The sequence below is a fragment of the Archocentrus centrarchus genome, chromosome 21 (assembly GCF_007364275.1).
Source record: "Archocentrus centrarchus isolate MPI-CPG fArcCen1 chromosome 21, fArcCen1, whole genome shotgun sequence".
In the NCBI taxonomy this organism is placed as follows: domain Eukaryota; kingdom Metazoa; phylum Chordata; class Actinopteri; order Cichliformes; family Cichlidae; genus Archocentrus; species Archocentrus centrarchus.
This window is the reverse complement of record NC_044366.1, coordinates 4,953,509-4,977,792: the sequence shown is the minus strand read 5'-3', so window position 1 is coordinate 4,977,792 and position 24,284 is coordinate 4,953,509. Positions and strand designations below refer to the sequence as shown.

The 24,284-nt window shown below is 43.3% G+C and overlaps 1 protein-coding gene across 4 annotated transcripts in view; it reads right to left on the bottom strand.

Moving 5' to 3' along the window:
• The window catches only part of tns1b (tensin 1b), a 210,939-nt gene extending 187,847 nt beyond the window's left edge, over positions 1–23,092 (bottom strand). For 3 of the 4 annotated variants that reach the window (XM_030757954.1, XM_030757955.1, XM_030757956.1), the window contains exon 1: positions 22,838–23,091. In XM_030757954.1, the coding sequence (XP_030613814.1) occupies positions 22,838–22,936 (99 nt within the window). In that variant the 5' untranslated portion in view covers positions 22,937–23,091. Of the gene's footprint in view, positions 1–22,837 lie in introns of all 4 variants that reach the window. The other variant, XM_030757953.1, reaches the window with a different exon arrangement.
• Positions 23,093–24,284: the final 1,192 nt, after the last annotated feature.

The following is a 24,284-nucleotide window of genomic DNA, read 5'->3' as shown; positions in this document are numbered from 1 at the left end:
CGCTATAACCACGGTTTGCTAGCAGGCGCTGAAGGATCCATCACCAGTTCCGAGGGGCTCCATCAAAATATTTTTTATATTTTAATCCCTGATTAGCAACTAAAAATAGATCTGCAATAGAAACGTATTTAGGAGGACGTTTGTGAATAAAAAGCATTACAACATGAAGCTCATGCAGCCCCCAGTTTTTCAACAAAAACACTGATGACACAACAGCAGCAGCTGTTTTACGTGCAGTCTGTCTGCACACATGCGGCAAGTGCAAAGAGGCGGAGCCGTTACCGAGATGGTGAGCTCAGGTGGAGCAAAAGGGAAACATTTTTGTAGCATCCAAAGCAGCAGCACTTTTTCCTGTAACCACCATTAAAACCTTTACCGGGAAACAGCTGGAGGTCCTTCATCAACCACCTGATCAGTGAAAACAGACATTAAACTGATAGAGTGAGAAACACACACTAAACATAATGAGGGATGAAGTCACCATTGAAGTCCTATTGTGAAGCCTGGACCATTTTGGCCACCGTGGTGTTTTGGGACTACACGTGATGAGCGAGGCGTGGGTCAGTAACTTGACAATCACAGCCTAGACCCTTCTTAAGGAATACCATGCTTAAGCACCCCCCCACCCCCGGGCCGGGCCTCAGTTTTGGCAGCTCACCTTTTTTATTCCATAAAAGACCGTGACACGCTGAGAGCTAATCCCAGAGTCTAATTTTAAGAATGCACATGTGTTACAGGCCCCGTTATGGTGGAGCTTAGCAGTAATATAAGACAATTGCACAAAAGAGATCTCAGGAATGTGCCACAAAAGTGAAAGTGCAGAGAGAGGAATGCCATCCAGTGAAGCGATAAGTAAGAGTGTCGCGGCGGAGGGAGCTGCTCGCTGATAATGCAGTCCTTAAAGTAACTTGTTCAGCTTCATCTAAAACCATTTAAAGGCACTTTATCTAACAATAGGCTGTTAAATCCATTACTGTAATGTCAAAAAGGAGGAGGCCAAGCTTTCCCCAAAGATAGTGTGTAGCAGGTTAATAGATTTTGGTTGTTTTTTTTTAACCCATAAACTGTGATGTAATGTCATGTTGCTGTAAAGATTAATTACTTAATTATCATTTACAGTACAAATTCAAACATCCATCAGTCTAATTAAAGCACATTTAGTGGTAGAATAACAGTTTAAAGCAATATAGTGACTCAGCACTACTCTATTCTTATGTAACTATGAATCATTGTCACCATTCCACGTCAACAAGTACTATATTACTTGCATACCCAAAGAAATATTAGCCTCTAGTCGGAGTTGATACACAGACCTAACAACACAATACAATAAGGTGGAGGTATTCAGGCTATTTTCAGAGTCATGCCACGAAGCTCGGCACGCAGAAGGCAAAGAAGCAGCAGATTATGTTCTCAGAACTCCTGTGACTACCATAATGTAAAATGAAGTGGGATTAAAGGGTAAAACCCCTCAATTTTGGTAATCCAATATGTCATTCTTTCAGTCTGGGAAAGTCCATGAAGAACCAACGAAACCAGACCCGCATTAAAGCCAAATGCTTTTAGGCTTTTTACACCCATTTACTGCCATATGAATTCATTTGCTGCTTTGCTTTGATGAGTGTTTTCAAACACAGATGAAGCATAGTTGGTCTTTGTCCCATGCAAATATAACAAGATGAACCTGGAGACAACGTGAACAAAGAAACAAAAACAAAAAAAATTCAGCCAGTACTAATATTTCAACTGCTAAATGTGCAATTAAATACATATCTTTGTCAGGAACCTAGAGTCTGTTTATCCATCCATCCTCTTCCTCTTAATGCCCTAAAATGTGCTGTTTTAGTGTCACTGAACAGTTTTCTTTCTAAAGTGTTTCAGAGTGAGAGAGGGAGGATAAAAGCTTGTGTCCTCTTTCTATAAAAATTAGCATTAGAAACTTTGTCCAGAGCATAAATGAGGTTTCAGCAGTCTGGGATTTGTCCATTATCGCATCCAGGTGTAATGTGTTTGGAAATGTAGGTTTTCTTCTTAGACTTTTTCGTTCCTATGTTAATTAAACTACAACTGAAATGACATCATGAAGGGGTTCTCAAATACTGCTACAGTAATCCCTCGCAACTTCGCGGTTCGCTTTTCGCTGACTCACTGTTTCGCGGGTTTTCAGTCAATATTATTGTAAAATATTTATTGCGGTATTTTCACTGTTTCGCGGGTTTTTGCGGTACTCTTTCTTCATATGCGTAGTACGTGTTGTACAGTAATGTATATATTTGGTATATAAGTGTGTGGGGAGGGTTTATAAAAACTTAAAATAGTGTATAACTACTAAAATAATGTATAAGTATTAAAATAAATATAGCGTCCCTACTTCGCAGATTTTCACTTATCGCGGGTGGTCCTGGAACGCGATAAGTGAGGGATTACTGTATTCTGTCAGATACCCCCAGAGAGGCAGAGGTAAGCAGGTAAGATATCAGAGTTAACTGTTCTTTCTTTAAACCACGTCTTTTTCAGGAGGCTGGAGAGCTGATGGTGGAGAAATTCAAATGTCAGCCAAGAGACCTTAGTTTTCTGCAGCTGCATCACTTGATTTTCATTCACTGATGCACTATATGGACCAAAGTATTGGGCCAAACGGCCTCTTGATCTTTGAATTCGGGTGTTTTCAGTTCCATTATCCCAGGTGTATAAAAATTAAGCACCTACACCAAGCCATGCAGTCAGCCTTTACAAACACTTAAGAAGGAACGGGTCATTCTACAAAGAGCTCACTGGATTCTACCATGGTACTGTAACAGGATGCAAAGTGGAAGCATTTAGGCATCGTGCAAACTCACCCCGTAAAGTTAGACGGCGGGGTCGCCGAGCTCTGAGGTAAACAGTGTGTAAAAGTCACTGATGCTCTGCTGACTCAGTAACTGCAGGTTATTAACATCAGGACAAAAGCTGTGCACTGGGAACTTCACAGCATGGGTTTCCATGGCCATGCAGCTCCTGTAGGTGTAACGTGTAGGTGCCCAGTACTTTTGACCACAGTGTTTGTTTCACTACCACTTGTTTTCTACTTTAGTTTTTCCTTGTTGGTTAGGTTAACTCTTTTCAGAAATGCTCAACGAATGAGCTAAAATATTCCAACTTCACAACACAACCCCCGCACGCTGAAACGTCTACCCAGTGCATTTAAATGTGAGAAATGCTCTTCTGCAAGCATCCATGTGAGAAGACTGAGGAGTTTTTGCCATAACCGAGTAGCGCTGCAACACACTGATGGCCAAAGCCTATAAGCCCAGTGCCACTTATTTACATCCCTGCCTGCAGCAGACAAATGCAACTGGAGTCATGACAATGACAGCCATCTATAAACATAAAAAGAAGATGTAGAAAATCTGCAGACACATTCCAATCATCTAGATATAATTTTAAGTACCCCACCATACACATGGGAATCAAAATAGAATCAGGACATTTTCAGCTTCAGTGTGAACACAGCCTTGGAGTCACTGTAAATGAACTCCCAGCTGGGCCTATGTGACATAAATGTGCGGCATGCCGTCGTGGTTGTGTAGGATTTCAGGCGCGTGCAACACATGTGCAGCATCGTGTCCAAGAGTGTGATTTAATTAAAGATTCCTTCACCCTGTGCATGGAGCGGGACACGCCTGCTCTCATTAACAGGGATCAGGACGGGAACGTGAAGCACGCCTCTTTTTTCTCTCATTTTTAATGGTAAGCTATTGAGTTTCAACTCCTGTTCTAGCAATAATAACGGCATCAAGAGCTTTCACAGCAGAACAATCCACTGTTGTCCTCCTGCATTTTAGGCTCCACCACACATGAAATAAAAGATCTGTATCTATGCAAAAATACACAAAGAAACAATGATGAGTTAGTTACAGAGTTACTGAGTTATAGAATCCATTACTTACATTATTTGATACAACACTTGTTTTAAGTACCAGAAACCACATTCCAGTACAAACACCTATGAAATTCCTCCTAGGAGGAATGTGTAAGTGTGCAAACCTATCCCTTTAAAAAAAAAAAAAAAAAAAAAAAAGTGAAGACAAACTACCAACAAAGATCTGCCTCAGCTTGTTACAAGCATTAGTGCAAAATAGAGAGGAAAAAAAAATCTGGGGTCTTTCTTCCTGTATGTATTCAGAGTAAATGCAGCATGTCAAAGAAGGGATTTATTACGTCCCCAAAGAAAACATTCTCCCGATGATGAAAACATGATTGGGCGACCTGGGCAGCCCAGCCTAACTTCTGCTCCACTGTCACAGCAATTACCCTTGGAGCCCTGTGGCATCTGACCTTGGTGAAAAAGACCCCAGGAAAAGAGAGAAGGCACAAATATCAACAAAAGACACATTTTGAGGCAAAAAGGATGCGACCTGGGAGAGCCGAGCTGCCTGTCAGTCACTCGGAAGTGTTGTGAATGGTTACAAAAGCCCCCAGAGCGAGACTTTGTGGGATTTCAACGTTGCCAAGAGTGAATGCCACATCGCCTCGCCAAGTATTAGGAGCGAAGACAAGAACCCCCCCCCCCCCCCCTCAAACGCACACACTCTCACACACACGTAAAGAAATATCAACAAAACTGGAGCATAGAAAGACCACATTCACAGCTACACAAAGCCATCGAAGCTGGATGGTAAAAGGCTAAACAGGGTGTATTATGTAGAACTGATGCCACAAGGTCTGAGGCCGAGGTGGAAGTAAGATCTCAGCTTTACATCCTAAGAAAAGAAGCAAACAACTGGGGCTCTGGAGGGAAAATTTAGCTGCTCTCTGCCTTAATCTATTATTCTGACTGTCATTCTATCCACTGTGCTTTGCCAAGTGAATTAAAGACACTTTAAGAAGCTCATTTTGTATCCCTTTATTTTCTCGTTCCAGAGGCTTTGTGGGCAACGTCACGCATCGCTGCATCAGTAATGTCCTGAAAGGCTATTTGGAAAAGAAATATCCGCTCATCGGATTCACACATCCTCTGCCCGCAAAGCTTTAAAAGTAGAAAGCTGTTGGACTCCCAAAAGAAATAAAAAGCTAAAAGTCGAACAATTCCACGCCTGCTGCTGACAAAAGAACTTTTTGATGTAAGTGCATTATCACTACATTTGATATTTAATGCCAAAGAGTTCAAATTTGCTATTCGTAAGCAAGCTTTTCTTTCTAAACAGGATAAAAGATGGACACGCCTTCTGGGTCTGAAACGTGAAGCTAGCACGGAGGTGCCTTAAATCTGCATTCTTTTTATTGACTGTTTTATATACGTGTCTGCAAAAAGTCCTATAGAAGTCTATGAGAAACTCTGACATGACCTCTGGAAACTGTTTCCTGATAAGTTTATGGACTCAGTCACTCACTTCAGGTCATACTGTATAAAACATTAAGTAGTTTTTGTAAATTTTGGTCACTAAATGTTTCATGAAGGAGGATTATTCAAATGACAAATCAAAACACAACGTAACAAACCGGTGGGTGACATCATGGAGACTACTAGAGATGCACCAATCGGCCAGCCAGGGACCAGATTTGCACGATTTTCATCGGACATGCGTGAGGCTGACCGGCCGATCACTGATCCGTACTGAGCTCCGGCACAGATCGGTGATCGGCCGGTCAGCCTCACGTCTGATTGCGAGCCAATCCATTTCATGCATGTGCAATACACGCACAGCAACGCAGGCAAATAATCGCATGCACGCTCACCGCCACACACTAACATAAGCGTGGAACCTCCTTGCTGCAAGTGACGAAGTAAAACATGAAGGGAGCGCCATAAAAACGCCTGTACCAACAAACCTAATCAGACACTTAAATCACCCTCACCCAGATGGATATTTTAAAGAAGCTAAGAAAGGAAAAATGGCTAAAACTAAAGTTATCCAGACACAAACCAGCAGCCTTAGTATGAGCAAAGGATCAAAGCAGTTATGAGGAAAATTATAGAGATGAGTGAAAAAGAGAAAAGAACTAATATCCTGTAATCTGCAACGATTCATCAGCGTAATCAATGATGTCGACTACAAACATTAGTCAACGTGTAATTTTATCATCGAAGCATCATATTTTATAACCCATCCATCCACTTTCTTCAACTTATATGATTTTGTAACTGCAATACACTACAGGATGATATGGGAACAGAGAGGAGGGTGGAGAAAATGGAGTCAGACTGTCAAAGTTGTGGTAGCATTTGACACAAAACAAAAATAGAGCTGAATGAAGACTATGCAAAGTGAGCTTTCCCTCCACAGCAGCATCACTGCAATGCTGAGCATTTAAAACTCTGGCACCCTGGAGCTGTGATGTCAGCTCTGGATGGGTACGTTTTAGTGTGTCGCATTGATACCTGTTAATATTTGTACAGTAATGTTTCTGTTAGTTTACCTGTCAGAAACAAGCAGTCATGGATGATGTTTACTAAGTGCCACCATTTCAGTTATGTTAGCTAATGAGTGAAGGACAATAGGATCAGCTATGTTGGCTCCTTTTTTTAATCTTCGCATTAATATTAGCATTCATTCATTCTGAATAGTAAACCTCTTCATGAACTGAATCATCTGTAAACTTTTCAGGTGTTTCGATCCATCCATTTTCTTCTTTTCGGTTGTTTTGCACAGAAAAATCTTTTTGATTTAATTTGAAGCTTTATTTCGCTCTCAGCAGAGGTGGACACCTTTTTCTTCTCTTCCCAACCTTCCTTATCTACCTTGCTTTGCTGCATTTGAGAGCCTCTCTCTACACATCTTCTGAACTGGAAATTAGAATTATGGATCTGATCAGCTGATTTCTCAACGCTATTGATCAAATTTTCTCCACGAGGAGAACCCTCTTGTCCCAGTGGTACACACCCAGCTGGCAACGCTATGGATTCTTGGGGAGAGTGAAAGATTACGTGCCTGGCTGCACTGTCGATTGAGGACGTGGAAGACATATACATATTAGGCCTATTGATAACAGGATTTCTTCCGATTGGACTTGGGGGATACCTGATTTAACGCAAAATTAGTAAAGTCTGGGCAGCCATTCGGGCCTTGGTAAGGCTGCCTGGCCAGTATGAAGGTATGTGCAGAGCAGCGCACACTCAGTATCTGCTGGAGCTGCACAGCAAGTTGGATGCGAGTCTTGAGGCTCGCAGGCCAGCGGCGTCCACGTCCACAGGTGAAATGGCTTAAATCTTGGAGAAGTGTATGTTTCTGCGTGGCGAGGAAAGAACCACGAAAATTCGGATGATTGGATTTTTCGCCATTGAGACATTCCAGCAAGACTGTAAGGCTGTCGGCAAATTAATCAGTGACAGCCTGTACCAAAACAATTGTAGTATCTGAAATTTGGCTCCCTGACCGGCCTTGGATAGCCGGGTATCTCATTTTTCTCCTGGATGTCTAAACAGATGCTCTACACCCCCGCACTACCCTGACTTCTGACCTGTGTGAACTGGTATCCCCAGACCAAGGCTGCTGATGAACATTCCTCTTATCAGGAACTGTTAGCTGAGGGGGGATCTGGGTCATTTTTGCACTATTGGATCTTAAGAAGGTTCTAAGTAGAGCTTCACAATGCTAAAAGAAGAAATCGGCACAAGAGACAAAAACTTTTGAGCAGGGAATTTATTGAAAGCTGCATGCTGCAAGCTGCAGCCAGCCAGCCGACAGCCCGCTGCGCTCCCGGCCGGAGGGGCGGAGACACTCACTGTGACGGAGCGCGACGTGAGGAGGGCGTTTAGACGTGTAAACACCAGGAAAGCGGCTGGACCAGACGGTATTAGTGGACGTGTCCTTAAGACCTGCGCTGACCAGCTGGCACCTGTGTTTACAGTGATATTCAACCTCTCACTGAAACTGTGTGTGATTCCCACCTGCTTTAAAAAGTCCATCATAGTCCCTGTCCCAAAGAAACCGCACCCCAGCAGCCCCAATGACTTCAGGCCCATAGCGCTCACCTCTGTGGTGATGAAGTGTTTTGAGAGACTCATCAAGACATTCATCACCGCCTCACTGCCCACCACCCTCGACCCACTACAGTTTGCATACCGGCCAGACAGATCCACAGATGACGCCATATCCTTCCTCCTCCACAAGACCTTTTCACACATAGACACTGGTAAGGGGAACTATGTGAGAGTGCTGTTTGTAGATTACAGCTCAGCATTCAACACCATAGTTCCCTCCAGGCTGGTCTCTAAGCTGCTGGACCTGGGCCTGGGCCCATCCCTGTGCAGGTGGGTTCACAGCTTCCTGACCAGCAGACCACAGGTGGTACGAGTGGGTCACCTCACCTCATCCTCCCTCACCCTCAACACTGGATCCCCCCAAGGCTGTGTGCTCAGCCCTCTGCTGTACTCACTGTACACCCATGACTGCGAGGCGACGTCAGAGTCCAACGTCATCATCAAGTTTGCTGACGACACTGCTGTTGTGGGACTAATCTCTCACAATGAGGAGACAGCCTACAGGAGAGAGGTCTCCCGCCTGGAGAACTGGTGCCAGGAGAACCACCTCCTGCTCAACGTCAGCAAAACAATGGAACTGATCGTGGACTTCAGCAGGAAGCAGCAGAGGGACTACCATCCACTTGTCATCAGTGGTGCTGAGGTGGAAAGAGTGGACACTTTCAAATACCTGGGAGTGACCATCTCACAGGACCTGTCCTGGACTCATCACATAAACATCACTGTGAAGAAGGCCAGACAGCGTCTCTACCTCCTCAGGCGGCTGAGAGACTTCAAGCTCCCACTCAAGGTGCTCAGGAACTTTTACACCTGCACCATCGAGAGCATCATGCGTGGGAGCATCACCACCTGGATGGGAAACTGCACCAAGCAGGACTTCATGGCCCTAAAAAGGGTGGTTCGTTCAGCTGAACGGACCATCAGAACCACCCTCCCCAACCTGCAGGACATTTACACCAAGCAGTGCAGGCTGAGGGCCATGAAGATCCTAAAACAGCCCAGCCACCCCGGACACTCTCTCTTCTCCCTGCTCCCATCAGGCCGGCGTTACCGCTGCCTGAGGGCTAAGACTGAAAGGTTGAAGAAGAGTTTTTACCCACAAGCCATCCGTCTGCTCAACTCTGAGCCCTAACTGGACCATTATTGCACAATGTAAATATTATAATTTATAAAAGTGTGCATAGTGTATAGTATATAGAGTATAGTGTATAGTGTGAATTACTTTTTTTTATTTTTATTCTTCTTATTTATATGTGTGTGTATATATGGTTGCAGGTACAAAATACATTTCACTGTGCATTGTACTGTGTATAACTGTGCATGTGACAAATAAACACTATCTTAATCTTAATCTTAATCTCTTACACTTAAACGTGATTTTTTTTCAGCTGATCAAAAGTTTAAGACCACAGCCTTTAAAAGCCAAAAGCTGTGCAAAAATTTGGATTCCATGTCATTTTCTGTCAAGTCTTTACACTGTCAAGACCTCCTGATGGCAAAAGCAAAAAAGCTCACTGACTTTGAACGTGGTAGGATTGTTGAGCTGCATAAGCAAGGCCTCTCACAACGTGCCATCGCTTCTACCCAAATTAAGACCATTCTTGGTGCTGACTGCAGCCCAGTAATCATCAGACGGCATATGCGAGGGAAGGGCTTCAGAAACAAAAGAGGTCTTCAAAGGCCACGTCTTCTTCAACGCCACAAAATTGCCCGTTTGGACTTTTCAAGGGTGCACCAAACATGGGACATTGAAAGGTGGAGGAAAGTTTTCTTCTCTGATGAGAAAAAAAATTAACCTTGATGGTCCTGATGGCTTCCAACGTTACTGGCATGACAAGGAGATCCCACCTGAGATGCTTTCTACACGGCACAGTCGGGGGGGGGGGGGGGGGGGGGGGGGGGGGGCATCATGATTTGGGGTGCGTTTTCCTTCAATGGAAGAATGGAGCTTCAGGTTGTGCAGGGGCGTCAAACAGCAGCTGGCTATGTGGACATGTTGCAGCGGGCATCCCTCATGACTGAGGGCCCTCGTCTGTGTGGTAATGACTGGGTTTTTCAACAGGACAATGCTGCAGTTCACAATGCCCGCCTGACAAAGGACTTCTTCCAGGAGGATAACATCACTCTTTTGGACTATCCTGCATGTTCCCCTGATCTAAATCCAATTGAGAACATTTGGGGATGGATGGCAAGGGAAGTTTACAAAAATGGACATCAGTTCCAGACAGTGGATGCCCTTCATGAAGCCATCTTCAACACTTGGAGCAACGTTCCCACTAGCCTCCTGGAAACACTGGCATCAAGCATGCCTGAATGATTGTTTGAAAATAATTGACAGATTATTCTACTATCAAAATCTTTAGTTGCAGCCCTACTGGTGACATTGCAAACATACTGGAAAATGATGTAAGTATATGACAGTTATTTTATTAAATAAATGTGCTGCACTTGCTTTTGTGTGAGAAGGTAAAATATATCAGGTAAAGGTGGGTGTAAAGCACCCATTTGATTCTCATGTAATTATTTGTTCCCCTTTCCAGTAGCAGAGCACTTCAAAGGATCCTGTAATTTACTGCAGTTTGGAGGAAACTGTAACGTTTACTATAAAAACATTCTTATTAAAGTTTTGCATCAAAGAAAAGTTTTTGTTTGTATAGTTCAATTATAGTTCTTAGACTACATCTTGGCTACATCTTTTGTATGATCTATACTTGGTAGATAAAAAGCAAAAAAACCTTCACAGATCTAAACTTGGCCACAGACCCCTTCGAGGTCTCACGAACCTCTGGACCATTTCCAGCTCTCCTACTATGTTTAGATCACTCTTCAGGAGTGCTCTGGCCCACCTGCACATGCAAGTGGACCTCAAACCTGACCTTCCTGTTGACTTTCATAATAATGATAAAAACTGGGTGTCCAGATACAACCTAGAAATCAAATACCAGTTTTCACTGGAGTCCAAAAATCCGAGCCTAAACATGACACCAGAGATTGTGTTAGCCGAAAGCTTTCCATTATCGATAGAAAAATCTGAAGGCTGCCATTTTGACAGATTAAATCACTGATGCAGGATCTACTGTAACATTATACAAGTCACACGAAACACTAACAGAATATAACAGAGGACGTGGCCTTGAATGCCAAATGTCGGTTTCAATGGTGCAAGGAGCGCAAATCTTGGGCTGTGGACAATGTGAAACATGTATTGTTCTCTGATGAGTCCACCTTTACTGTTTTCCCCACATCCGGGAGAGTTACGGTGTGGAGAAGCCCCAAAGGAGTGTACCACCCAGACTGTTGCATGCCCAGAGTGAAGCATGGGGGTGGATCCGTGATGGTTTGGGCTGCCATATCATGGCATTCCCTTGGCCCAATACTTGTGCTAGATGGGCTCGTCACTGCCAAGGACTACCGAACCATGTATCAGGATGACAATGCACCAATACGCACAGCAAGACTGGTGAAAGATTGGTTTGATGAACATGAAAGTGAAGTTGAACATCTCCCATGGCCTGCACAGTCACCAGATCTAAATATTATTGAGCCACTTTGGGGTGTTTTGGAGGAGCGAGTCAGGAAACGTTTTCCTCCACCAGCATCACGTCGTGACCTGGCCACTATCCTGCAAGAAGAATGGCTTAAAATCCCTCTGACCACTGTGCAGGACTTGTATATGTCATTCCCAAGACAAATTGACGCTATATTGGCCGCAAAAGGAGGCCCTACACCAGGGGTCTCAAACTCGCGATCCGTGGGCCACATCCGGCCACGCCCCGTACTTCCGGTCCACGATTTGATGTCAAAAACATGACAATTTGGCCCTTTAAGTTGCTTTTTTGACATTTCGCTTTCCCCTCCAATTAAGAGGAGTTAGCAAAATGTCAAAAAGAGACCCCTGCGATCTAAAACCAGGTGTTTCAGTTTCATTGTCCAAACCCTGTATGTATGTATGTATGTATGTATGTATGTATGTATGTATGTATGTATTTGACAGTTTTATTTATATAGCTCCAAATCAAAATGCACAGTCGCCTTAAGGCACATCATACTATAAGGTAAAGACCCTACAATAATTACAGAGAAAACCCAACAGTCAAAATAACCCCCTATGAGCAGCATTTGGCGACAGTGGGAAGGAAAAACTCCCTTTTAACAGGAAGAAACCTCCAGCAGAACCAGGCTCAGGGAGGGGCAGTCATCTGCTGTGACCAGCTGGGGCTGAGGGGAGAGAGACAGGACAAAAGACACACTGTGGAAGAGAGCCAGAGATTAATAATAACAAATGATTAAATGCAGAGTGGGGTGTAAATGGAGTCAAACACAATAAATCATTCAGTCCAGATTGTCACATGCTCCATTGAAAAGCCTGCAGCATCACACTAAAATGTGTGCAAGAAGTCAAATTCCTGTGTGCACAGGCATTAAAAGGGAAAATGACAGGGGTTAACTTTGCTGAGGCATCACAGCCGTTCCCCGGGTCAAGCACACAGTGGGCACCTCTCCACAGAGGAACACACAGAGAGCGTCTTGTTCTGCAGCCCATGTGCAGGTCAGTGCCGGCAGGTAGGAGTGAAATGATAGGCCTCCCCAGGGACACAGCACAGAGGGTACACTGTTTCCCACAGCTAAAGCATCCACTGGAATGCAATATGGGGCGGCAGGTAACTCTCAGTTCACCGCATACCTTTATCAAAAATCTTCAAATGGCAGGAAAGCCCCCGCCTGCCGTCTGACACTTTGGTGGGAATTCAGAAACAGGGGAGATAGAGAGCGGCGCTTGACAGGCATCAAAATGAAATGAGGATTCATTTCTTAAGGAGGGATAGTCCAGCACATTACTGCTGTCAAGACACCTGCCCTAGATCAGTGCTTACTATACTGAGAGAAAAGCACTTACACAGAGCTGCTCTAGTCAAGTCTGGCTTCACAGAAAAATGTACATATTTGAAAGAAGGAAAATCTAAATGAAAATGCACTAAATGTTAAATCCAACTGTACAATTAAATTTTTAATCAAATTTAATGGAGACGTTTTTATAGCAGCACGAGCCAAACAAGGAATGAGACTGGTTTAATTCAAATGAGAACAATAACAGCGCTAACCATGAAGACCAGTCCAGCATCAGCAACTGAGAACATCATCAAAATAAAGACATCTTCAAAACAGCAGCGTTTTATTAACAGAACTCTGATCAAACCAAATAATCAGAAACCTTTAGGAAAAATATGAAACAATGGCAAAAACTAAAGTCTAGAGAAAAAAAAAAAACAGGTGCACATACTGAGTTTTTTTGTTTTCTTTTCTTTTAATTGAGGTGCAAAAATGTGGAAACAATCTACACTCTCTTTTTGCTTCAATTTAATGTATTTCTTAAAACATTTATCCACAGGGAACATTTTGATCCTGAAGATCTTTTTCAAACATGCCTGAACTCCTTGACTGCAGCTAAAAAGTCTGCAATCCTTTTCCATAGGAATAAATATCTATAATTACCACAAAAAACAAACAAACAAAAGAACTAATAATTAATTCCCAACCACCCCTGACCCCTGCAGGGTAGGGGTAACATCCCCCATACACTCTTCTAGCACAGCAGGTAATCAATGCTGCCGCTGCTCGGCCGTAGAGCTCACAGAGAAACCGAGGACACCGTGCATGCCAACACGGTAATAACTCCTCCACCACATACCCCAACTTACCATGCATTTTACTCTCAGACAGTGATTTACAAAATGAACATCACACTGTTATAAATGAGGCTTAGTGACTAAAACCACAAACTCATTTTAGTGAGGTCATAAATCAAGTCAGAAGCAGGGTGGTCCTCACACAGACCTTTATACAATACGACTCCAGCCAGTGAGCGACCTCCTGCTGGGCAAAAGAGAAAATGCTGGTTCAAGTGCACTTTCACCCCTCCATAACTTTTTTCAGCTCTCCAAGGTAACAAAGAGCGAGGCTTTGGTCAACGAGATCTATTCAGAAGAAGTAAAATATTTTTCTAGAACAGTTTCTTGTGGTTGTCTCACACCTTTCTCCAATGGCCTCCCACTTTCACTGTCATTCAACTCCAGAGGCGCGAGTCCACAGCTGGCCTCTTCAACTACAACTACATCCCACAGTTGAGGCTGTGAACTTGCTGTGAACTGGCTGGGACCTCATGAGATTGGCTTTATTGTCAAAAAACAACAACTAACTCCTTAGGCAGCAGCGTTACAGGCAGAGGAGCAGGAACCATCCAATAGAAATTAGTTCACCTCATGACCTCCTGATGGTCTGGGCCTAGGAAAGCTATAAAAACACCTCTGCCAATCCCAAATGCACTCAAAAATGATTTTTTTTTTAAACTGCTAGAATTAATATAATCAATAAGGTGCTGTGGGAAAGTCTTTTTCCCGAAAGCGTAACTCATCATGCCACAATCCAACGAAACGGCTGAGAAACAAATTTACTGACATCCATCAATCAAAGTCATTTCTAAGGCTTTTGGACTCCAGTGAACCACAGTCAGAGCCGTTATTCAAAAATGGAGAAAATTTGGAACAGTGGTGAACCTTCCCAGGAGTGGCTGGCCTACCAAAATTACTCCAAGAAAACAACTCATCCAGGAGGTCACAAAAGAACCCAGAACATCATCTAAAGGATTGTAGGTCTCACTTTCCTCAGTTAAGGTCAGAGTTCATGATTCAACAATAAGAAAGAGACTGAGGAAAAATGGCATCCATGGGACAGCTCCAAGGTGAAAACTAATGCTGACCAATAAGGACACAAAGACTCGTCTCTCATTTGCCAAAAAAAACATCCTGATGATCCCTGAGACTTAGGAAAACTAAGATCATCATAACAACAGTCAGACATGGTGGTGGTAGTGTGATGGTCTGGGGCTGCTTTGCTGCTTCAGGACGACTTGCTGTAATTGATGGAACCATGAACTCTGCTCTCTAGCAGAACATCTGACCATCAGTTTGTGGTCTGAAGCTCACTTGGGTTATGCAGCAGGACAATGATCAAAAACACACCAGCAAGTCCAGCTCTGAATGGCTCAAAAAAACAAAATGAAGGTTTTGGAGCAGCGTAATCGAAGTCTGGACTTAAATGCTTTGTTATGACCTTAAACAGGCCGTCAATCCTCAAAAACCCTCCAACGTGTCTGAATTAAAACAATTCTGCAAAGAAGAGTGCGCCAAAATTCCTCCACAGGGATGTGAAAGACTCACTGCCAGTTATCACAAACCCTTGATTGCAGTTCTTGGCACACTTATTAGGCTTAGGGGCCAGTTACGTTTTCACAAAGGCCAGGTAGGTTTGGATAATCTTTTTCCATTAAAAAAATTGCAGTTTGTATTTACTCGTGTTATCTTTGCCTAATATTAAAATTTGTTTGGTGATTGGAAACATTTAAATGTGACAAATATGCAAAGTAATAAGAAATCAGGAAGGGGGAAAATACTTTTAAGCACTGTTCATCTCCTTGAAATCTCATGATCTACAGGGCAAAGGAAACCAGTTATTAGACTTCGCTTAAATGAGCAATATTTTTTTCTGAATGCATTAACTTACAGAAGAATGATCATTTTTTTAACAAATGGTCACATCATTTCTGATTCTGCTTTGACCTAACTGTTCAGGCATCTGGACCCACTGCTTTGTATAGAACTGTAAGGGAGAGCTGCTCCGAGCGCAGGAGCTAAAACAAACTGTTCACTGCTGGCTGGGCAGCCAAAGTACACAACAGCAGTAGCACAGAAAGTCAGCTGAAGCCAGAGATTTCTCCAGGGTGTTGGTGGACCTAACAGAGGCCCCACATTAGGGGATTCTGGGTGTTTATGAAGCAGGTAAGCAGACTCTAAATGCAGATCCAAGCAAGAAACGCAAAACAAACCGTGAACCCAGCTGTTCTCTTTTAGCAATCAAAAACTTAATAATTTATCTTTAAAACACAACAATCTCAGTACTAATGCTCAGCATTTAGCAACATGTATTGACTTTCACACTAACAAAGCACACTTTGTTTACATGTAAATGTGCATGCCACGTGTACCCGATGTTGTATGTATTTTTTAAACTTCAAACTAATGGTACATGGAATTCATTTATAAAGCAACTTTATCTTGATACCAGTGTAAAGTATTTAAATTACCTCTCTGACTGTCTATTACCTCAATGCTCAATTTACTGTCAGCTTATCTGGCGTGCATGGCACGTGCCACCAAACAATTACCCACTTGACAAAGCAGCATACATAGCAATAGACCTTTCACTGGAGTCATGTTTCCCGCCACGTGATGAATCCACTCTTAATATACCCACATGGCTTGGTCTGCTAAATATCTCTTAGGGTGTGCCCCGGCTGGCTTCACAAAAAGCATATTTTAAAAAGGCAGAGCAATTACAAGGATGCAATAGCCTACAAATTTCCTCTAATTTAAGCTGAGGTGCAGATACTTGTGCAAGTTAACCTACCATTGTACAGTCTGTTTCATGAGCCTATAAAGCCAAGGGAGGGTGAGAAACTGAAGCAAAATAAGAGAAAGAAAGGCGGTTCATTCAGCTAATACCTTTTTGAGATAGTAGAAGCTTTTCACGGTCAAAGACAGAATGAAACAAGGAGATTTTTTTTTTTTACTGCAGAACTGTTTTTTTTTTTTTTTTTTACTTACATCAGCTGCTCACCACTTGTCACCAGGAATTCAATCGGCTATTCTGAGCTGGAGGCAGCTTGCCAAAGTTTGATATGATGTGGTTACTCTAGCATTTGCTTCAAACTGAAAGAGTCAGTGATAGTGTGGATCAGCAGGAGGAAGGCTCTGCTGTGATTGGTCATTCGGCTGTGAGATGGTCGTTGATACCTGACAAGCAGATTTTACAGGTTTGCTGCACAGTCTGTGTGCAAAAGAAACATCTGAACATCATGTTTTGTGGTTCGCCATTAGCATTTTGTCCACCACCATGTTGTGTATTTAGCTTAGCTATCAAGCAAAATCCATAAAGTGTATAAAATATTACAGTTACACTCACCAAAACACACTTCTCAAATAGATACAATTAACCGCACTGCTCGCCAGTTTCATTAAAATAGTTCCCAAATTTGCAAACATGGTCAAGAAGTCAAGTTCATGTAGCTGCCTGTGAGGCCTAGCAGCCAGTCAGTCAACAGAAAACCGTATCAGCTTATCCACCTTTTCATCTTTATAAGTTACTTCCTTAATAAATGTGATGAAAAGGTTCAGCTCATTTTGTTGGGTTGAAGAATATGGTCACAGGTTGGGTAGCCCATCCAGTCAGGTAGGTGGTATCTCTCAGAATAGTTTATTCCTCCTTTTAAACTAGTGGGGTTTATTCTATCAGGCAGGAACTATTAAAACAGACTACTGCTTCTACAAATGTGGTTAAAAGTAGAGCAGCTCATTTTGTCAGCAATCTTACAGAATAGACTACTCCCTCTAGAAATCTGGTTACCCTCCTCTGTCAGATAGAAAATATCTGCCATGGTAGTATGTCTATGTGGGTTCTCAGTCATCCAGGTCATAGTCTCTGGAGCTTAAATAAAGTACTCTCTCCCCCTAGTGGCTCCAAAGTGTAGCCACTAGGCAAGTGAAAAGTCGCTGGTTCGATTCCAGCCAGAGACACAAATGCCCGTTGGGGAAGAGCATCCCCAATGGGTAAAACTCCAAATCAAACATGCAGCACTGTCCGCTGAGGTGACCCCTTGTGACAAGGGAGCAGCTGAAAGTAGCTTCTAGGTTACTCCCTATAGATGTGATTTAAAGTAGGGTTGGGGATCAACCACTGCAAAAGCTCATTGGTCCTTTTTCAGATGAACCAAAACGGAGCGTGGCTAAAAACTGGTTAGCAAATCACAAACAATTAGTCTGCTGTTTCTGACTGAACAGCAGACTAATTGTTGTAATGTGTAAAGGTAGTTGGATTCTGACAGATCCAACTACCTTTACACATTACAAAGTGTTGTTTTTAGGGTCAGGGTTGTTTAAACTGCATTTGCATTAAAAACACAAATGTAGTTTAACTTCTTAACATCGACCAGGTCATTGGGGACCCATCTAGGGTTTGGGGGAAAGAGTTTGGGTTTAACTGACATTGACTAGTTTCTGAAACTACGCCTACTGAGCATGTGGTCAAAATAAAACCCAACCTCGATGCCAATCTGTGTCGGTATAACAGTATAAATGCATCTTTGTCCATTAACACCACAGTTTAAAGAAAAAAATTAAGTTGTTGCTGTCAGATTATGTTCTGTCCCTCTGCCAGTCATCTGTCAGTCCATGCATTCCCATTGTGCCACAGCAACTAGAGGCAAAACACACAGCATTCTTCCTGAAGCTCAAGATCCCCTCATAAAGTTCAAAGCCTTGTTTTTATGGTTTGTTCGATCGTTATCGCTCTTCAAAGTTCGGTGCCATGAGTCTCCCTGAGCGCCGCTGACAGGTGTAGTCAAAACTACCTTCTGCAAACCCACAAGCATCACACAAGAAGCAATCTCTGTGGACCTGAGTACATCGCCAATGCACACACAGACATGAAAAGGAAAACAAATGATATGCAAAAAACTGCAACGTAAATAAAGCCAGGGAAGCAAAGGTGTTCAACACAAAGGATTACGGCTTTTAGTCAAGTTTAAGGCTTAAGATGCTTGTTAAGCTAGTTTCTCTTTAAAAAGTGAGGCAAAACTAACTCAGCAACAGCAGAAACACAGATCCACACTTCTAGAGCTGCTTTTTCACTGTTCCTTCAAGCGACTACTGATTGTTTACGCTCAGCATGACTGACACTTGGCTACCTCACATGAGTGACTATTTTCAACACTTTAGCACCACTTCATTACTTCAACCACAGCTCTGCTGGCAGAGTCAGGGCATTCATTTCCCACAGCTCCCTGTGCACCCACAGCCCTACATGCCTCAGTGCCAGCTGTTTGTCTGCGCCACCGGGCAGCTCAAAACATCCAGGAAAAGTCACCCGAGGCGCTCTAAAAGTGTGTCTGCAGTGTTACCTCCAAGCAGCGCAGGATTACACTGGTTAATATAAAGTATATGTCTGTGCTATGGTGGCAATAAATGCCTATTATTTAAGAGATTAAAGGATTTTCCTTCCACAGTACTGATAGACATGGTATCATGAGGTGATTCCCTACCAGGGGTGCAGTTGCCACAGTTAGATGGAAAGACTGTTGAACAGCTTGGATTAAAAAAAAAAAAAATAGAAATGTTTAATAGAAGAATGCTACATATACTTAACTATAAGGGGTAGGGTAGAATACAGCGACAACTTCTGGGATGCTCTCACCTTTCTGCAATGGAAACAGGAACTTGGCATCATCAGAGATTTATACCACTATCACATGGAAATACACTGCTAAAAAAAAAAAAAAAAGTAAAGGAACACTTTGAAAACACATGAGATCTCCATCCATCCTTCTATCCATTTTCTACCGCTTATCCAATTCAGTGTTGCGGGCTGGATATCTATACTGATATAGGTAATGTGCTAGGAATTGGCATTGTCGAGCACCAGGAGGAACCCAGGACCCACTGCACCAGCGCAGGATAAGACAATGGATCCAAGGATTTCATCCCAATACGTGATGGCAGTCAGGATGCCGTTGCCTAGCCTGTAGAGGTCTGGGTGTCCCTCCATGGATGTGCATCCCCAGACCATCACTGATCCACCACCAAATCGCTCATGCTGAACAATGTTACAGGCAGCATAACGTTCTCCACGGCTTCTCCAGACCCTTTCACGTCTGTCTCATGTGCTCAGGGTGAACCTGCTCATATCTGTGAAAAGCACAGGGCACCAGCAATGGACCCGCCAGTTCTGGTATTCTATGGCAAATGCCAGTTGGGCTCCACGGTGCCAAGCACTGAGCCCAGTGCCCACTAGAGAACGTCAGGCCCCAGGCCACCCTCATGGAGTCTGAATCTGGCTGTTTGATCAGAGACATTCACACCAGTGGCTGATAGAGGTTATTTTGTAGCTCTGGCAGTGCTCATCCTGTTCCTCCCTGCATGAAGGAGCAGATACCGGTCCTGCTGATGGGTTACGGACCTTCTATGGCCCTGTACAGCTCTCCTAGAGTAACTGCCTGTCTCCTGGAATCTCTGCTATGCTCTTCAGACTGTGCTGGGAGACACAGCAAACCTTCTGGCAATGGTATGTATTGATGTGCCATCCTGGAGGAGTTGGACTACCTGTGCAGCCTCTGTAGGGTCCAGGTATGGCTTTACCCTACTAACAACATCCACAGCTACTGACCAGATCAATATCCCAAAGGTTTGATGGATTTGATGCTATAAACTGATTAAAAAGTGTCCCTTTACTTTTTTAAGCAGTATATTAAGATTAAGTTATTTATTCGAAAATGCACCTATTCCATTTCAGTTTAATTCAGGTGTTTTTCCAAAAACATTTCTAAAATGTTCTCACTCTTCTTTCTTTGGCATTTTTAAACAACAAAAATAAATAGAAATAATTTTAAAAAATGATGAAGCACTGCTCAAAACCATATAAAAGTCACATGCAAATTACCACAAAGACCACTTCATTGTCTGTTACTGAGAGAGTCCTGAAAAATTCACATGAAGCTCACAGAGTGGTTACTAAACATGCAGTGGAGCAGACTCGGAGTTCGAGTCATTTCTACTTAAGACTAGTTGGTCTTGAGCAGTGCTTAATGTAGCGGATTCTCCATTTGAAACGCTTAATTGGAGCGAAAGAGTGTAGTAATACCTTCACATACTTTTGAAAGAATGAGAACAAGTGGGAGCATTTCAGAAATGTTGAGAAAGCCTCGATGGAAGTGGACCAACTGGCACACTGGACATGATCTTAATACGTCCACCTAAAGTATAAAATGTCACAGGTGCTGAATTGAAGTTACTATTTCTGTCAGACAAGGCAGGATGTCTTAAATCTTGCCACTGTATTGCTACACTGCGGCTACACAAATACAGTGTAGGTAAGCCTACAGCCTTGCTAAAGCCAGCTGCTGATTTGACCAATGAGCAGCCATAACTGGTATCTGACTGGAAAATGAGGAAAATGAGAAGTTGACTCATTCCCCATGAGCTATCAATCCACTGGATGAGCTACTGAATTGGTGGGCCAGCATACCAAACTACTAATTTCACTAGTCATCTTGTTTTATTGTATTCTTTTGGCAGATTAAAGCCAAAAGTGGCACACTATCGCCATTTAGACAGAGAATTGTCACACAGTGGGACACTGTAGGGACCAGACTGGAAAAAAAACGCAACTTTGTTGGTGGTTTTTCCAGGGAAACTGAAACTACTCCTTACCATCCTTGGCACCTGACAAGGCTTTCAATAACCCTTCGTTCATCTCACTCAGCCAGCAGGCTCTGCAGAAGCAGAATCTCTCTACACCATTTTTATTCCTTTCCGCAATAAACTGAAAACGTGCTTCATCCCATTTTGTTTCCACTGTCTTATTGCTAGGACTGCAACAGGATATGAATCTGGGCCGTCTTACAATTAATGCTGCAACGTGGCTCATGAGCCGCAACATCGTTTTTAGAAACACAGGTCGACGTAAGCAGCAGCAGCCAGGAGAGCTTCAGGAGGTCGAGCAAGAAGTGGCGTGTCCTACACCACTACAGGCATGCCTTTATCCACACATCAGCAGGCTGGGGGGGTAAGAGAGTGCATCAAAACAAGATTGCAAGGAAGCACCGAGGTCAAGCTGAATGACCCTGACACCCCGGGGTTCTCATTGTGCAAATGCAAACTTTATGGACTGAAGACCACAGGAAAGAGGAAAAGAGTGTTAGATAATATCCACCTTTGGGGAAAGACGCGTGTCTTGTGCTGATCTGTAGTCAGGAAAATCTGATCAGAGCAGAAAAAGCCTTGGAATCAAAATATGAAGAAATGATGAGTTTCTCAAGACTTTAGTACAGTACTGTAGCTCATTGTGCGCAGCAAGCCTAATACAACATCAGCTTTGAGTGGGGAAAATAAGTTAGTAAAACTTCATGATTACCTCTAAATTACAGCAAAGCGACCGGAGGCTCGTTGGAGCTGCAATTTGGCATCGTGACTGATCTTCAAAGCGAGCCTGCAAACACAGAGCTGATTTTCCTGTCAGTGAGGTGCTGAGAGGTGGGCTGTTTATCTGCACACAGAAGCTGAAAGATTTGTTCAAATATATGTACAAGTGTTGAACTGATGCGGAGCAGGTCAGTGACCACACTGGCTTACAATTTAAACTTGAACCGCTGGGTGCAGAGCAGCTATATGTTAGACAACTTGTGAAAGATCTACCAGCACAGACCCACCAGCAGAAGCTAAGAGGAAGAAACTGAATTATTTCCATGACATCACCACAGGTAGATCCCATGTTTTTGTCATGGACTAAAAGCATGACTGAACTTGGACTTCTCAGAGTTGCCCTTGGCATCCATAGTAGTGAATGGTTTACCTCATTCCTGCGCAGGAGCACTGTTTGAATGCCTGTCTATGCTGGAATTAGACACACACTATACCTGGATTGATGGGGAGCAGGCTGTTTCTTGTTCATTTAACGAGAACTGGATATATCCTGCATTTAAATGAGTGACTTATTGCTATAGACAATTGGACGTGTGAGGAGGTTCCCTGGAATCGAGTCTGCCAAGTGGAACCAAAGGTCGATACGTCTTATCAGATGTCCTACATAAAGAAAGTCAGCTGGCTTGTATATCACAAACATGTGTAAGTAAATAAACATGCCCAGCCTGCAGGGAAAACAACCTGAACAGACACGCACCCCTGTCTGCTCTTTTGTCAAATTTGACGCCCACTCGTGTGTCTGCGCACATTTGCCACCCGCGCATTTCTCCTCCTGGCAACTTCTTACCTTGTCCGGGCTTCCCTTCTTCTTTTCCTCCTCATGTTGGTAAACAGGCATTTGCAGAAAGTCCTCTTCACAGCAGATGAAGCTCACCGTGCATCCCATCCGAGCAAAGCCAGAGCGCGCACGTCCAAACCCATTCAAAAAGTCCCAGCGCTCGGTGCCCTTCTCTCGCGCCGCGGCGGTAGGTACTTTAATTATGACTTCATTCCGCTTAAACGCAGCACGAATGGGCGCAGTCTGTGCGGCATCACTGTGCGCTGTTTGGGGACTTGAGACGTTTCGAGGAGTTCGTCGCACTTGTTTTCACCCACATGCGCAGACTGAGTGGCACACTGAGCTCAAGTGACTTCCCACTGCAGACTGTGGAGGACGGACAGGTAGCCTGCAGCCTTAAACAGAGTCTCTCTCTCTCTCTCGCTCTCTCTCCCTCTCTCTCTCTCCACTTCAGTTATTTGGGCAGTACATTAATGTTACAGCTGGTGTGTAAAGAGGAAAAGACTGGTACAATATAAATGTCTGTCCTAACAAGTACAATCTTCATACCCCCCCACCCTGCCGGGTAATTATCTGACCTCAAGTTAAACATGAGCGTGTATAGAGAGAGGCCGCCAGGTGGCACTGGCCCAGAGTCAGAGGGCACCAACAGTGATTCCAGGTTTTCTGATTATTGTATTATCAACAACCACCCCCACCCCCCACCCCATCCAGTGGCAGTCTAAGGCAGCTCCTGGGACCTTCTGGTCAAAAGTTGTGAAATCTGGCTCACTTTCTGGAGACAGTCTCATTATCATTTCCACCAAATTATGTGCCACTACCTTGAGCACTCTAGCGCCACCGTTGGGGCAAAGTTGGACTTGCATTTACAGCCTCCCAAACCTGATAAAACTGATATATTTATCCCGTTATAAAATGTATATTATTCTGCATAATGTGTACTTTAAGTACTTTTAAATCAGATAATTTAAGTATAATATTCTGCTATTAAGTAGCAGAATATAGTCAATATATCAGGAGACAGTCTGTGTTCAGCCAAAGCCAAAATACTCTTCAATTTTAAGGTTTATCTATTTAAGTTAAATGAAAAGTATTGAATCCATACTGACAAGTTTGGTTTTATATGTTTTATCATATGACTTTTTGATTGGTGGTTCAACACTTGATTGTGCAAAAAAAAAAAAAAAAACTCCCAGTGTACTGTGTTTTAATTTGGGTCTTCTATACCAAAGAGAAAAACATTTCTTGTGTATTTTCACATCAGCTACTGTGTCCAGTATAGCCTAAATCTATAAACAGCCTTCATGATCTTCAGATTTAGCTGCTCTTCAATCCCTGGTGTGAGGACTTTGCAGGACTCTCTATGGCAGGGCTCTTCGACTCCAGGCCTCGAGAGCCCCTGTCCTGCTGGTTTTAGATGTGTCTCTGCTTCAACACACCTGAGTCAAATATAGAA